This window comes from Pygocentrus nattereri, chromosome 20 (assembly GCF_015220715.1).
Source record: "Pygocentrus nattereri isolate fPygNat1 chromosome 20, fPygNat1.pri, whole genome shotgun sequence".
Classification (NCBI taxonomy): domain Eukaryota; kingdom Metazoa; phylum Chordata; class Actinopteri; order Characiformes; family Serrasalmidae; genus Pygocentrus; species Pygocentrus nattereri.
In genome coordinates, this window is record NC_051230.1 from 21,744,883 (window position 1) to 21,759,354 (window position 14,472).

At 38.2% G+C, this 14,472-nt stretch overlaps 1 protein-coding gene across 4 annotated transcripts in view; it reads left to right on the forward strand.

Annotated features, from left to right (window-relative positions):
- The window catches only part of arl15a (ADP-ribosylation factor-like 15a), a 111,401-nt gene that overhangs the window by 51,830 nt on the left and 45,099 nt on the right, over positions 1-14,472 (forward strand). For 2 of the 4 annotated variants that reach the window (XM_037531735.1, XM_037531734.1), the window contains one exon: positions 9,129-9,337. In XM_037531735.1, the coding sequence (XP_037387632.1) occupies positions 9,129-9,337 (209 nt within the window). Of the gene's footprint in view, positions 1-5,195; positions 5,283-9,128; positions 9,338-14,472 lie in introns of all 4 variants that reach the window. The other 2 variants (XM_037531732.1, XM_037531733.1) reach the window with 2 other exon arrangements.

A 14,472-nucleotide genomic window follows, 5' to 3' on the forward strand; every position in this document is an offset into this window, starting at 1 on the left:
TGCATGTGCACAACAGCATTTGGTGCACTTTGATACACGCCGGTGCTCCATGACTCTGAGTGCTGTTCAGTTTCACAGCATGTCACAGCGCGGAATGCAGCATTTTGCTATCACTAAATTAAAGCCATTTTGAGACCACAGAAAGCCACAGCAGATCACATTTGGCTTCAACTTTACCCTGAGAAAGGCAGGCACTCTTTTAGGTAAACAGATAAATGCTAATGGTAAGTCACCTCAGATAACGTTACTGTTCTAGCTTTTTTCATCTTGTTTTCTTCAGCTCGAAAACAGACAGTTTGTGAAAAAGTAGTAAACTGATGCCAGACATGATACATTTTGCTGAATGCTTTATTTCTTTCAGTTAGAGTAGAATATTCAAGCAATGCAGAGTGACAAGACCCCTGGTCCTGATGACTTCAGTGCAGAATACTTTATGAAAATTTGAAGGGAACTCACTCCTGCGCTATTGTAAATGTTTAATGATTTTTTGGTGCAGGGTGTTCTTTCTGCTACCCTACGACAAGTGACCAGTTCAGTGATTTTGAAGAAAGGTAACTCTCTTTATTGTAGTGTATACCATTATAATTTTTCCCTCTTTTCAGGGTACACGTCAGAGAGATCTGCTTTTGCCTTTGATCTTTGCATTCCTGATAGAACCTTTAGCAATCACAGTTCATAGAGATCCTCACTACTAAAAGTAAATAATTCCCCGTTAATATTACAGCTAATGATAGCACAGATTTCCTTGTCTGTCATTATACTTCTTCATGGTATATCACAGTATATATAAATATCTTGGTATTGACCTGACCTGTAAATACTCCAAACTTTTTAAGTGGAATTTTTTATCAATATTGTCTCGGGTTAAGGAAGATCTATTCTGCTGGTCCTCCCTTCCCCTGTTAAACAACACACTATGGGTTGAGTGACTGGGTTCCTGCATGGACAGCATTGGAGATGCTGCCAGACATCTCTTTGATGGCAATATTATGTGCTCCAGTGGCATCAAGCTTTAGTCAGTGTTTTGCTAACCCAATTTTAAACGCTTCAGTATGTATTTGCCAATTTTTGCATCAAATCTTTATCTATTAACATGCTGGTTACAGCCAATGCATTATTTCTGCCTTCGATCATAGATTCTGCTTTTCTTAGCTGGCACAGAGCTGGTATTAAGAAGATCAAAGATCTCTATGCTGGCAGCACGCTCTGTACTTTTTCACAGCTTGGTAACTAGTTTCCTCTTCTTAAATCTTACTATTTTAGACTCTAGCAAATTCAGAACTATGTTATAAACGTTTTTACGGACTTCCCTAGCACTTCCTAAAAAGCACTCTTGATATTTTGGAAATTTATGCTAATTCTAGACTAATTATTTCTAAATTAAATAGCCACATATTACTGCAGGGGTAGGGGCAACAGTGGGAACATGAATTACAGTTCATTTTTGAGGAAGATGATTGGGACAAGATAATTTGCCATATCCATACGTCTTCAGCTTGTACTAAAGACCAGTCTTATTCAGTTAAAGTTGGTTCATTGAGTGTACTGGACAAAGATTAAACTTGCTAAACTTTACCCGAATCTTGGTGATATTTGTGAACAATGTTCCCAAACTTCAGCTACCTTGTCTTGTGTGTTTTTGCATTGCAAGTGACACGTCTCCTAGATCACATAAACAAAGTCAGCAAATTTTCTTCTCTGATTGTATTGAGCAGTTGCAGAATACTACAGGCAATAGGTAACACTTACTACAATGGTTATAGCTATTATAATTGAAAAGGAATCAGCAAAAATGAATAAAAATGAAGTTTTACTCCAAGAAACTGATTGAATGATTATTCTCATTTTTATAGTGATAACTGGAACTGGTGCTTATCAATAGAATTGGTAGTTTGTTTCCTTGGTGAAAAAATGCTTTTATGTAATGAATGCGCATCTCTTGTGGCTCAGTATCACACCCATCTGAATGCGCATCTTTTCTGGGTCAATAGCCCACCCACAGCCTTACCGAGTTGGTCATATCTGTAGTCTGTCTCAGTGTCCTGCCCACAGCATTATTGGATTGGTGAGTGCCTAGAAAAGGTGTCGACTAAAACCAATCAAGAGATCTTCTCCATCTTTTCGGTGTCTTTTTAAGGGTGAGTAAAGAAAAAAAGGATGCGGGTTGGCCAGGACATTATAAAGCTGATTAATGCAGTTGTATGTTAAAAAAGTAACTTAATTTCACTTACAGACTTTTGGGCATGCAGCAATGTAGTTTATGCATGCAGCTCAAAACCTGCCTGAAACAATACATATAAAATATTAGGCAGGAGGAAATTTACTATGCATTGGAGAAGAAGCAGTGTTTAGACTCAGGCTTCATGTTTCCTTGCTTCATCACATTTTAGCTTCTGTAAATTGTACTGTCTATGTTGGTAGCCTTATACCTTGTTTTCAGAATGAAAGCCTGTGTGCGTGATTTTGGGGAGTTATTTATTTAATTGTATACTGTTAATAATTTGAAATGTTATAATTTGAAATAATCTGAGCACTCCATGCACTTTATTATTTTAATCCTAATATTTGTGCTTCATGAAAATGTTTGTTTAGTTACATATTTTTCATTTTGTTATATTAAACTGAGATGTTTACAAATAATTATTATCTATTTACAATGATTTTAAATATATTCCTGTATCCTTTTCATTATTTTAAACATTTGTGCTTTTGAGAGGTCCTATGCACTTTAGTTTTATAACAGTACGTTGCTGAGTACTTTGTTAAACTTTGTTCTATTATTGTTGATTTTTGTGTAGGAATTCCTCATGTAGGTTCCTGGAATTTGGTTTCACGCTATGAACTTCAAATTTAGGGCTGATGAATACTTGCTGGTTATAATCCTACTTGTTTTCTAAGAACGAAAACTCATATTGGTCACCCCTACTGAGGGTCTGTAAATATTAAGAAATTCAGATTGGCTTTGGTGTCTGATGGTGCTTTCTGAAATATTTGTGAAAGGAAATGTTATATCAAGCACAGAAAATTTAGTTATAGGTTTTAGCAACGATATTGATACACTAAAGGGTGAGGATATCAAGGTATCATGCTTGAACAGAGATGGATGAGGAGTAATGGCAGTTTGATGCAGTTCTGTGCTAACAATTGTTTGACGTGGTTCTTCATGATGTATGATCTTGTCTTGTTGAGGTTGGTGTGACCGCTCTCTTCTTTGATGTAACACCATGCCTTCCTGTCAAAAGGCCAGTGATGTCTCTCAGTTACTTCCTGGCATAGAGACTAGCATCACCCTGTGGATGATTGCCAGTATGTCTATTAGGTGAAAGGGGCATGGCTGGCACTGAAAAGGCATCTGTGTCTGGTGTCTGCAAATGTGCCCTCTCCAATGACCGTGACGTAAAAGGCACATAGACATGACTAAACATGCTTTATGTGGGAGGGCATGGGTGATGATCAGGCTTGCTGTGAAAATTGGACAGACATTAATTTCCCTACCATTGATCTTTATCAGTCATGTGTTGAGTGGGTGTTACATTTCTCAATCTGGAATTCATCTGTTAAATTAAATACAGTCAGCTCCATTAGAGTTCTTGACAAAGATAGGTAAGAGGGTTTCTGGAAAAAAATGTCTTAAATTATTTAGCTATAGTTATTTATCTCACACTGAAAACTGAGAAAAAATGGACCCCTGCACTCCCTGCTTTGTGGAACCTCATGTTGCCAGCATAGCAGCATCGAGTCTTCTCAAATAATGCATGATAAGATCGAAAAATGTAGAGCAGACAGACCAAAAGCCTTCTACAATATAGAAGCTCCCTGGATCCTCGAGGGTCCTTGGTCCTGTTTTTTGGACTCTCTTCTTTAGTTCACCCACAGGATTTTTTCTTTGAATTTGGACGTTTTGGATTGTTGTCTTGCTGAAACATCCAGCCATGATCTGGTTTCTGTTTAATAGGCAGCCATATTTTCATGTAAAAACTGGATTCCTTAATGTCATGGATTCCGATGGCCTTTTAAGAAAAAACAGCCCAAAAACAGTACATATCCTCCACTATACTTAATAGTGGGAATGGGGTTCTTTTCTGTATCACATGTCTTTTTACACCAGTCCTTCATTTTACACCAATTACACTATGAGTTTTTGTTTCCAAAATTAATTTTGTCTCATCTGACCATTCAGCCTGCCTGCCTCAGTGTTCCTGTGGTCTAGTAATGTCTAGTCCGCTGGAGGTGGCATCTAATTGTAGTTTTAGAGACTTCAACATGCAAACCAGTCTTCTGCAAAAAGTGGTCCTTGGAGAAATGTTTAAACATCTTACCATCCTTGTCACTGTGTGTGGAGCAGTATTTACTATATGTCTAAAAGTACTAATAATTGAGTTCAGGTGTTTCAGCCTCACCAATTACTAACATGAATATAAAATCAAGCACATAGCCATTCACTCTCCACATTGCCATTGCCACATTGGCTGTAGAATGTATAATATTGAACAGCTTGGTGCACTGTTATAGGATGCCACTTTTGCCACAAATTAATTTGTGAACTTTCTGTTGTGCTAGATCTGCCCCAGTCAACGGTAAGTGCTATTGTTGTTGTGAAATGTCTAGGATCAACAACAGCTCAACCATGAAGTGGTAGACCATACAAATGGATGCCAGGAAAGCTTTTCCAGAAGAGTGGAGATTGTTATATTTGCAAAGCGTGTGTGTGGGTGGCAACTTCTTAGTTCCATAATATGCTGTATTGTTTTGGAATAGTCCAACATATCCAACAAGCTCATATGGCATGATGTATAGGGGTCCACATACTTCTGGCTGTATGGTATACACTCACATCCTTTCCCAGGCAGATTCATGACCGATCTTGTTGTTTTAAACATCTTAATTATCGACCCAGCAGTGGATATTAGCATTTGTAGCTGCTTTTCTTAAAGCCACTACCTGGTTTATGATGGTTAACTGACTTTATGTTATAACACTATATGATACTGGGCTATAACTGATTATTGCTTAAGAACTCCTGAACACTCAGATGGACTAATGAGAATTTCTGAGGTGCCAATAATTGTGATGTTGTTTTGTTAAATAATTTGATAAGGGCTTTTGTTTTCTAAGACTAAATTTACGTCTATTAAAAGGGAGATTTTTCTCATATTTTCTGTCTGAGTTAATTAGCCCCTTTTTTCATGTCCCAGCAGGTGGGTGCCAGGGTGCCAGTAATGGTGGAGATGACTGGAGGTTATGCACGTATTTATTCCAATGGTCACACGGGAACGTCCAGAGTAATGATATTTGAGGGCGTATACTATTCAGAGTACAGATATTGAAAGCAAATCTGCTGAAATATGGTTTGCATTACCAAAAAATGTGCATAATATGTTTTTCTTCACTGATAATGACCTTGTGGCAGTGTTGTTTTTTTAAAGAAAAAAAGTCCACCAAAAATTTAAATCATTTGTACATGTTCATTAGGCTCAAACAGCACACTTGCAGCTTGTTCTAGTTTGAAGCCATCAGAGACGTTTTTTCTTTCAGAGACTGCTTTGTAACGGATGCTTTTCTTGACCTCTTTTCAATTACAATCATTTTTTAGCTGAGGAAATATCAGATACCAGGCTCTATGCCTCCTTCCTGCTGATATTTTGTCAGTCATCATTTCTCCCAAAATACACTTTAAGTAGATGGTAGTGACAGTTAATGATGCAGAAAATTGCTGAAATATAGAGTCCCTCTGAAGCAAAGGCTTTACATTATATAACGTTGTATCAGTCCTAATGAGTAAGCGGTTCTGCTTTTTAGTACATGAATAGCAGAATGATAACATTATAAGAAATAAACAATTCAGTTACAGCAAAAGCTCATTTCTGCTTTTAATACTCATTTGCTCTGTCCATTTTAACCAAGTGCAGATCATCGAGATCTTTTTGGCTGCTTTGACAACTCTCCCTGGGGTCTCTAAGGAGTCTGTTTGCTGTTATGGCTCTTCAAAGACAGTCACTGTGACTGGACTTGAACTGAGAGAAGTAATTCAGATAAGCATTATGCGTGTTCCCTACAGAAGGTACAATGCACATTGTCAATGTCAACCAAATAATTATTTCAAGCAAACCAAGTCTAAGAGGAAATTAGGTCATATGAAGGTTACACCCAATAAAAAGAAAGGAATTAGTATTCATTCATGAGTAATGAAAAAACAAATGGAATAATTCATGCTGTTCCATGCTGTAGATGAAGCTATAAGACAGAGTTAATCTTGGAGGAAATAAATAAACATCTAAAGACTACGTAAGGTTTACATCTCATCTCATTCATGTATATAGTTCATGACAAGACATAACTGTTTTGAATTTTAGCTGCTAATGTGATTGTTCACAGTGCAGTTTTGTTTTTCTTTTGGATTTTATACAGATGCCAAATTTGTATCACACATGCTCAATGCCAGAATGATCCCAAGGTTTAATGGATTGAACAATTTTAACACGGCCTTAATGGTTTAAATAAATTCAAAATGGGTTATACCTAATGTTGATTGTTTCTGTGAGCATTATGCCACACTTTGTTTGGTTGGGTCACTTTGGGTGTGTTTGAAATCAACCCATTCGCCTTTTTGGCCTAGTACCCACCAGCAAGTTAATGAAGGTTTTGCAGCCACACGTTGTTTTTCAAACTGCATTCTTGCATTCTGCTTGCACAGGCAGTTGGGAGAGTTTTCCTGACTTTGGGCTAATAGAGGACAAGGTTTGTTGTGCATCAAAAATAAAAGCAGTTTGAATTGCACTCTTATTTGCCATTACCTTTGAACCCCAATTTAGGCTTAGTTTTTATTACTGCTTTGACATTTCACTAATACAGGATAAAAACCAGATCATTTATGAACAAAGACATTAATGAGAGAAAAACCCACTTCAAAGACATTGAGAGAAAAAACTCACATCGTAGGAGTTCTTTTATTGTGTGTCAGTATGTCTAGTATTGTTTGTAGAAATTTTAGGCTGTTGGTCAGACTTCACATTGCAAGATGGGATTATGCACTCAGTTCATAAATTTATCAAGCCCATCATTTAATCTGGGAACTTCTGTCTTCCACCCTAAGGATTAGTCAGTAATTTAAAGACTGATCCAGCTCTGGATTTACTTTTTTACCAGATCCTGTAAGTATGAACATTGGAAAGCAGAGCGAAAATGTAGATGGGCGGTGGGTCTTTGCACATTGTAATGAGAACGTCTGGACTAGACAATCATGATTAGCAGCCTGTGAGTTTTATGCTTGTGTGCTTTACACAATTTCTTCATACTTTCACCTTATGAGTAAAACTGCAGTTGTACAATCAGTTGGCCAACGACCTGATCATAAGATTTAATGAAACCTGTGATATTTTAAATATGTGCCACAGGTCAGCTGACAGAAGGCTTGTGAGGAGGATTTTGACAGATTGGCTCAAAACACATGCTAAGCAGATAAAGTGCAGACTCTCTCCCTCTCTCTCTCTCTCTCTCTCTCTCTGTTCGTGCATAGTTTCAGATCTCATCTGCAGCCCATCCTCATAATGCATACCCTCTGCTGAAAATTCCATATCAAAGCTCAAACAGACTGATGTATTTCAATGTGAAAAGACAGTTATTTAATTAACTGATTAAATACAGATTTGAAAGCTAAAATGGTGTTATTGTAACACCATAATTTGCCTTAACGATTACATTAAACATGACTTTCATTCTTTAAGATAAGTGACCTTTTCTTCTATATGTATCTAGAAGTGGATCATTTACATTTTTAAGAATTTGCCTCATAACTTTCAACTAATGACAAATAGGTAGTGGAAACGATCAATATGTTGGTGAACGATTACATTTTTTCAGGAGATTAGCTTTAGCCTTAAAGCTATCTCAGAATTTGGGCAGTTTATTTTGCAAACTACAAGAATCACAAAGGATGAAATAAAGTGAACATTAACCTTTTGACTGTACTATTGTCTTGAAGTAAATAAACTTATTGCTACTATAACGAGAATGTTCATGAGAAATTAGAAAGGACCATAACAACCTGACTCTGTAGAAGAAGGCCAAGCCATAGAATTCACTAGGTGTTATAACGTGGCCGACTCTGTAATTCCATCCATTCAAAGAAGGGGTCATGTACTGTGATTGATTAACTCTTGTAAGGGCTTATTTGTTTACTTTGACCAAAAATCTTTTATGTTGAACCCAGTGAGCTAATTTGGACACACACTTTTCCCCTGTGGGCTGTAGCTACAACCACAGTGGTTGACACACAAAGATGAAGAGCACAATCATAACCCTGCTCCCTCTCTATTGCTTTCTCTTTTTCAACAAGATAGCAAAGATGTAATGAAGGGAAGTTTGGTGGATGACATCAAAATATGCATTCCAGGTCCTCTGAAATGGAAATATTGAAATTTGGTCCAAGTTTTTCTTTTTCAATGGATTATGGCTCTAAATATTAAACAGATAAAACAGACACTTATGAATTTCTCTCAGTAACACATTAATAATGATTTTAAATATTTATGTGATGTTTGTTATGTCAGCATGTGTTGCAACAAGAGATGGCAGGATCAAATTAGTGAGGTTCTGGAGCCAAACATTCCGTACAAAGGTGATGGCAAGAGACCACACTTAGCAAGCTGCCATACATGAGATTCAACTCTCCCTAGGAGATGTGTGCTGTTCTTTCCCACTAGCCTAGTTTGGCAGAAAGAAGTCATAAATCCAGATGCTGTCTTCATTTCTAGGCCAAGGACTATTGTATGTGGTAATAGTAAAAATGTGAAAGGTCTGCAGTTTTTTTTCTAGAAGAGTGTATTGTTTTGTTTATCTTTTTAAGGGACTTCAGGATTTGTTATCTCTTTAAACCTGCAGCATTCATATTTACACTTGATGTGTAATCTCTGTTCGGCACAGTGGTACAGCGATTCATTTTAAACAAAAGCAATGCTCATATTTCATTATGTCTAACATTTTTATGCATGTAAGACATGAGCATCAAGGCTTGCCACACAATCAATACTGTCAGTAGAGATTCTCTATTGCAAGATTTAATTTTTCCATAAATGTCTACTGGAATCTTCTAGTCATCAGGTTAAGCATTTATATCTTTCTCACCACAGGGTCAGACAATATCAAGAAGTATTGGAGCCGCTATTACCAGGGCTCCCAGGGGGTGGTATTTGTTCTTGACAGCACTGTTTCAGACGAGGAGATGGAGGCCTGCCGTTCCGAGCTCCATTTGGCCCTGCAGCACCCTCAGCTCTGCACGCTCCCCTTCCTCATCCTTGCCAATCATCAGGACTCACCAACTGCCCGCGCTGTCCCGGAGGTACGATAACTTTCCATACCAAATATAGCACTTGGGGATCTTCCTGGGCCTTAGCACCCTTCTCCTCTATGATCGTCTTCCACTGAGGGTTGCTGCCTCCCACATGTACACACACACTGAAGTGTTTGGACTGAGCAGAGGGAAGTGTGCTTGTCGAGGGCTGTGCTATGTTATTGCCACGCAATAAGGGCTGATGTTGACAACCTAAGAGGTGCTTCCCCCCTCTTCCTCATCCTTCCCAAAGCTAGAGTTGATGGTGTAAACATGGCATGACGTGGGCCGCCTGAGTAACAGTCTGTGTATACACAGAGAAAACATTCAAAAGAAATAGATCTCTTAGGACAATGGATTTAGAGAGAAGAACATAGTGCAGACCATGGACGCATCAGACAGTCTTGACCTGTGTTTGGCATGTCCTAACATCAGCAAACACTGTATAGGAGCAATTAGCCACTTAATGATCATTTGAACTGAATCCACCAGTTGTTACAATTTGTAAGGTATAATGAAGCAGTTGCCAATAATAGGGTACTTAATGCTAACAAGCTAAGCTAAAATCTAATTTCATTGTCCGCTGTTTCCAGGATGCACTTCCAAGCTGTTAGCTTGTTAATTATGTTTACATGTCTTATACGTATTATGTAATGTAGCTAATACAATAGTGTGTTATGACTGGGAGAAAAAAGTTGACAGAGTTAGTGCAGGTGAATCCACGAGCATAATCCAAGAACAAGCAAACAGGCAATTTTCTAGCACAGAAAATATACAAGAAAACCCCAACCATAAAGCAGTCTCACAAGCAGAGGTGTAAATATGAATCTCCTAGTGACTAAAAATAGATAGATAATGCTGAGATTGAATAGGAGGAGCCAGGATAGACCTGGGGCAGTAGAGGACAAGACAGGAACGATGGAAGAGCTGATGTGGAGTCTCTGAGGAGGATACTCCATGACACAGTTATGGTGCATTGTGAAGCGTCAAGTGATGACAAGGATTTGTAAGGTTTGTAAAAGAGGGAAACAGATGGTATCCTGTGTATCTTGTAGAATAAACGTTCATTGATCAATGTCACAACTGATGTGTTTTTTGTCTTAACTTGTTCTTGACTTTTGGATTTTGAGATGCACAAGCTAAGGTTTTCCAATCTTGTTCAACATGTTGAAATTCTTCAGTAACTGCATTGTTTGTTTTTTTTTGGCATTTCATCCATTTTCTTGTATTCAATGTATTCAATTTAATGCTAATTCAGAATTTTTAATCTTGTTCTTTACTGATAACATTGCTATTCCTCTATATTTATATAGCGGAACTGGTATTTTTCCTATCTAAAAGTAATATGGCATTCTGCAACTTGTTATCCCGTGCTTACCATCTGCAATCTTCTCAACATACGTTTCAGACAACAACAAAACTACAGTTAAACTATTCAGCTTACATTTTTGCAGACGGTACCCTTGTTTATAAGCTATTTCACCCTTGGAAAGCTTCTAAAAGCTCTGCAGTTTATTCATTTCTTTCTGCACTACATTGGTTCACAAGATAGTGACAGTGCATTGTGAATGCTGTTAATAGTGGCATGATACTAAGATTAATTATGCTGAAGTAGACCAGTCAGATAACACCAAATAAGTGGCTGTTTCAATATTAAACAAAAAGGTGATATAAGTGTGTGTTTAAAATGAAGGCTTGAGTTCTGTTACAGTTGAGAAATGGTACTTGCTTTTCTCATCTATCATTGTGTAGAACATCAGAGAGCATGCACATGAAATAAGACAAAAAGATGCTGATCTGAATCATACATGACACACCTGAAAACACCTGTCTCCAGGAAAATAATTAGTTACTTTACAAAAATGGGGAATTTGATTAACCCAGGGGTGGCGCCACATCTCCAAGAGTGGAGAGGCAAATATTATTGTTTTTAAAAAAAAAACATTTTGGCTGATTGACAAAATGCAGTTAGGCCATTGACTATAACGACCTGTAATGTCATGCTTAAAGCTTAGCTCTATAAATCAAGAGTAAAATGCTAAGGCAAGCAGATTGTGCAGGCACTACAGTGCTGATGTGCATTGGCAAAAACGGGCTGTGGTGTTGAATTCTCTCGTGAATTAACAAGGTTCACTTATTTGGTGCAGACCTGAATACAAGTGGAGTTTTTGCATACTAAAATAAACTGATCTAAAGAAAAGATTTGACAGGTTCGCATCAACCAAGGAACTCTGCAAGTGAGCCAAATGTAATTTATGTATCACAGTAAAAGCATTTTTACTGGTTAGTGTGCTGCAGCTTCTCTCACTAAATACAAACTCATGAAGGATTTAATATTTGGGAAATGTCCTGCCCTCTGCTGAAATGTGGATTTTGGTTGGTTTTACCACTGAGTTTGACTCTCTGTCTGTTCATGCCAGTCAACACTCCATGCAGTTTAGGGAAAGCGGAGGTTTTTTGTGTAATTTTTATGTAAGCATCCTGAACTCAGTCAAACAGAGGTGGGTCGTCACCCCAGTACTTCAGATGCCCGCTGCCCCCACAGTTCTGGCAGAACTGGATTAACTTACCTGGAAAAGGATGTAGTTTCTCCATCACCAGTGTCTGTGGGTCACTAATTCTCAAAACTTCAATAAAATGGCATGGCCATGCCTACAAGCTATTTTGCAGGCTTGGCAAATGGAACCTTTAACTCTCTTACTCACGGTTAAAGGGAAATTCCACTGATAAAATCAAGCACATAGCCATGCAACCTCAAAAGACAAACATTGGCAGGAGAATGAATCATACTGAAGATATCACTGTTTTCAAACATGGCTCTATCATAGGATGGCACCTTTGCCACAATTTGGTTTGTAAAACTTCTACCCTGCTTGATCTGCCCTGGTGAACTGTAAGTGCTATTAATGCTGAAATGGAAGCATCTAGGAGGAACAACAGCTCAGACATGAAGCAGTGGGCCACATGTATCAGACTCCAGTCTTCACAGTTAAAAAAACTGCATAATTCAGCACACTACCTCATTAAACACACCTAATTCAGCTCATCCGCTAATTAGCAAACCTTCATTAAGTGAACTCAAAGTGTTAAATGAGGGTAAATGCTAATTTCCACAGCACTTTGGCCTGGACGGTCCACAGTTTGACAAGCCTACAGCAGACCATGCAAACGCATAGAGCGGGGCTGCCGAGTGCTGAAACACATAATGCGTAAACATCACCTGCCCCCTGCTGCATCACTCACTGCAGAGTTCCATACTGCCTCTGGAAGCAACATCAGCACACACACTGTGCACTGGTAGTTTCTTGAAATGGGTATCCATGGCTGAACAGCTGCACATAAGCCTAGGACTAGTATGCTCAGTACCAGCTGTCAGCTGAAGTAACATAAAGCACACGGCCACTTGAGTCCGGCGCAGTGGAAACGTGTTCTCTGGAGTGATTAATCATGCTTCACTATCTGGCTGTCTGATGAAGCAAACTGGTTTACCAGGAGAACACTCCGTATCAGAATGTATAGTGTCAACAGTAAAGTTTAGTGGAGGAGGGATAATGGTCTGGGGCTGTTTTTCAGGATCTGGGCTAAATGTTCCAATGAAGGGTAAAGTTAATGCTATAGAATGTTTGTGGCAACAGTTTAGGGAAGATCCTTTTCTGTTCTAGCATGACTGTGCCCCTGTGCACAAAGCAAGGTCCAGATTTGGTGTGGAGGAACAGGCCTGCACAGAGCCCTGACCTCAACGCATTTAAATACAATTGGGATGAATTAGAACATCCATTGAGAGCAAGGTACTCTTGTCCAACATTCGTGGTTGAACTCACAAATGCTTTTTTAACTAACCATACAATTTCCCCCAGATGTGCTTCAAAATCTTGTGGAAAGTCTTCCCAGAAGAGTGGAGGCTGTTATTGTCACAAAGGTTGGTTGCCTTTAACTAAGGAGGAGCACTATCCAGTGGCATGTCTGGAGGCTGAGGTGACACATGCCCCAGCAGCAATTTGATTGGCCACCACCAGAGGCAGATAGCCTTTTATAGTAGATGTTGAGCAGATGTCTGCCAAATTTTGTACATTGACCCTTCATTCTTGGTATGGTAAGCACTAGATTTTTAACGAATATGTCAAAATACCCAGAAAATAGTACCACTTTGACATAACTTGCATTTGGTTCACCACAGTAAACAAAATAATTCCATAGCAATTACTAGTTCCCATGTATTTATGTCTCAGATTGCAATAGAGTGCAACAGACTTCATGGTAAAATCAGGAGTGGTCTCTATTTGGAACGATGCTGCTGTAGCAGGGATTAGTTTCTGAATTTGTCTCCTTTTTTATTTCTCAAGAGTTTTCAGGTCTGAGTTAAGGAATTTTATGCAATACTTGAAAGATTACCTAAGTGGAAAAATAAGGATATGTGATAATTTCGTTTTAAAAACCCTCAAGTAACCTCCTAAGATTTTTCTTGTGCAACACACTTAACCTCAAGCAATCGTGTCATCCTTGTGCAACCTTACAATACTTAAGAGTCTTAAGGGACAATTCAACTTAAGGTGTCTTTTTCAGCCAGGCGCTGGATTTTAATAATCGAAAGCATCTTGTAATTGGGTTCTAGTTAGATGCTCTTATCTTATTCCAAACACACCACAGAAAGATGTGGTGTAAAAATAGAATGGGTCATTCAGGAAAGAATTTGATCTTGTTTGATTTATATAGTACCTTTCACAAACCTGAGGAAGCTTCACATTAGGAGCAAATAAAAAAGAACTCCTAGATAGACAGAAGAATAACATGCTGTGGCTAATAAGGTTTTGCTTTGCTTTAAAGCAAAGAAAATGTACAGAAAAAGAGACAGAACCAAAAACCTTAAGCTGGCTTTGCATTGCATTTTCATTCATTACTCGCCTATAATTACTGTAGTATTTTTAGTGTCAAAAAGTATTTTTAGTGTTCAAAGTTTATCATATGAAGGATTAGACATTTCAAAGCAACTGTAACATGCAAAATTGGCATTTATATATAAAAAAGATTTTCTGCTTGGTTTCAGTGGTTCTGCTGGGAACTGTTCTGTTGGCTGTTGTTTCTTATCACCAGTAGTAACAAAACTTGTAATACATCACATATATATTTGTCCTTTAACCATTTCT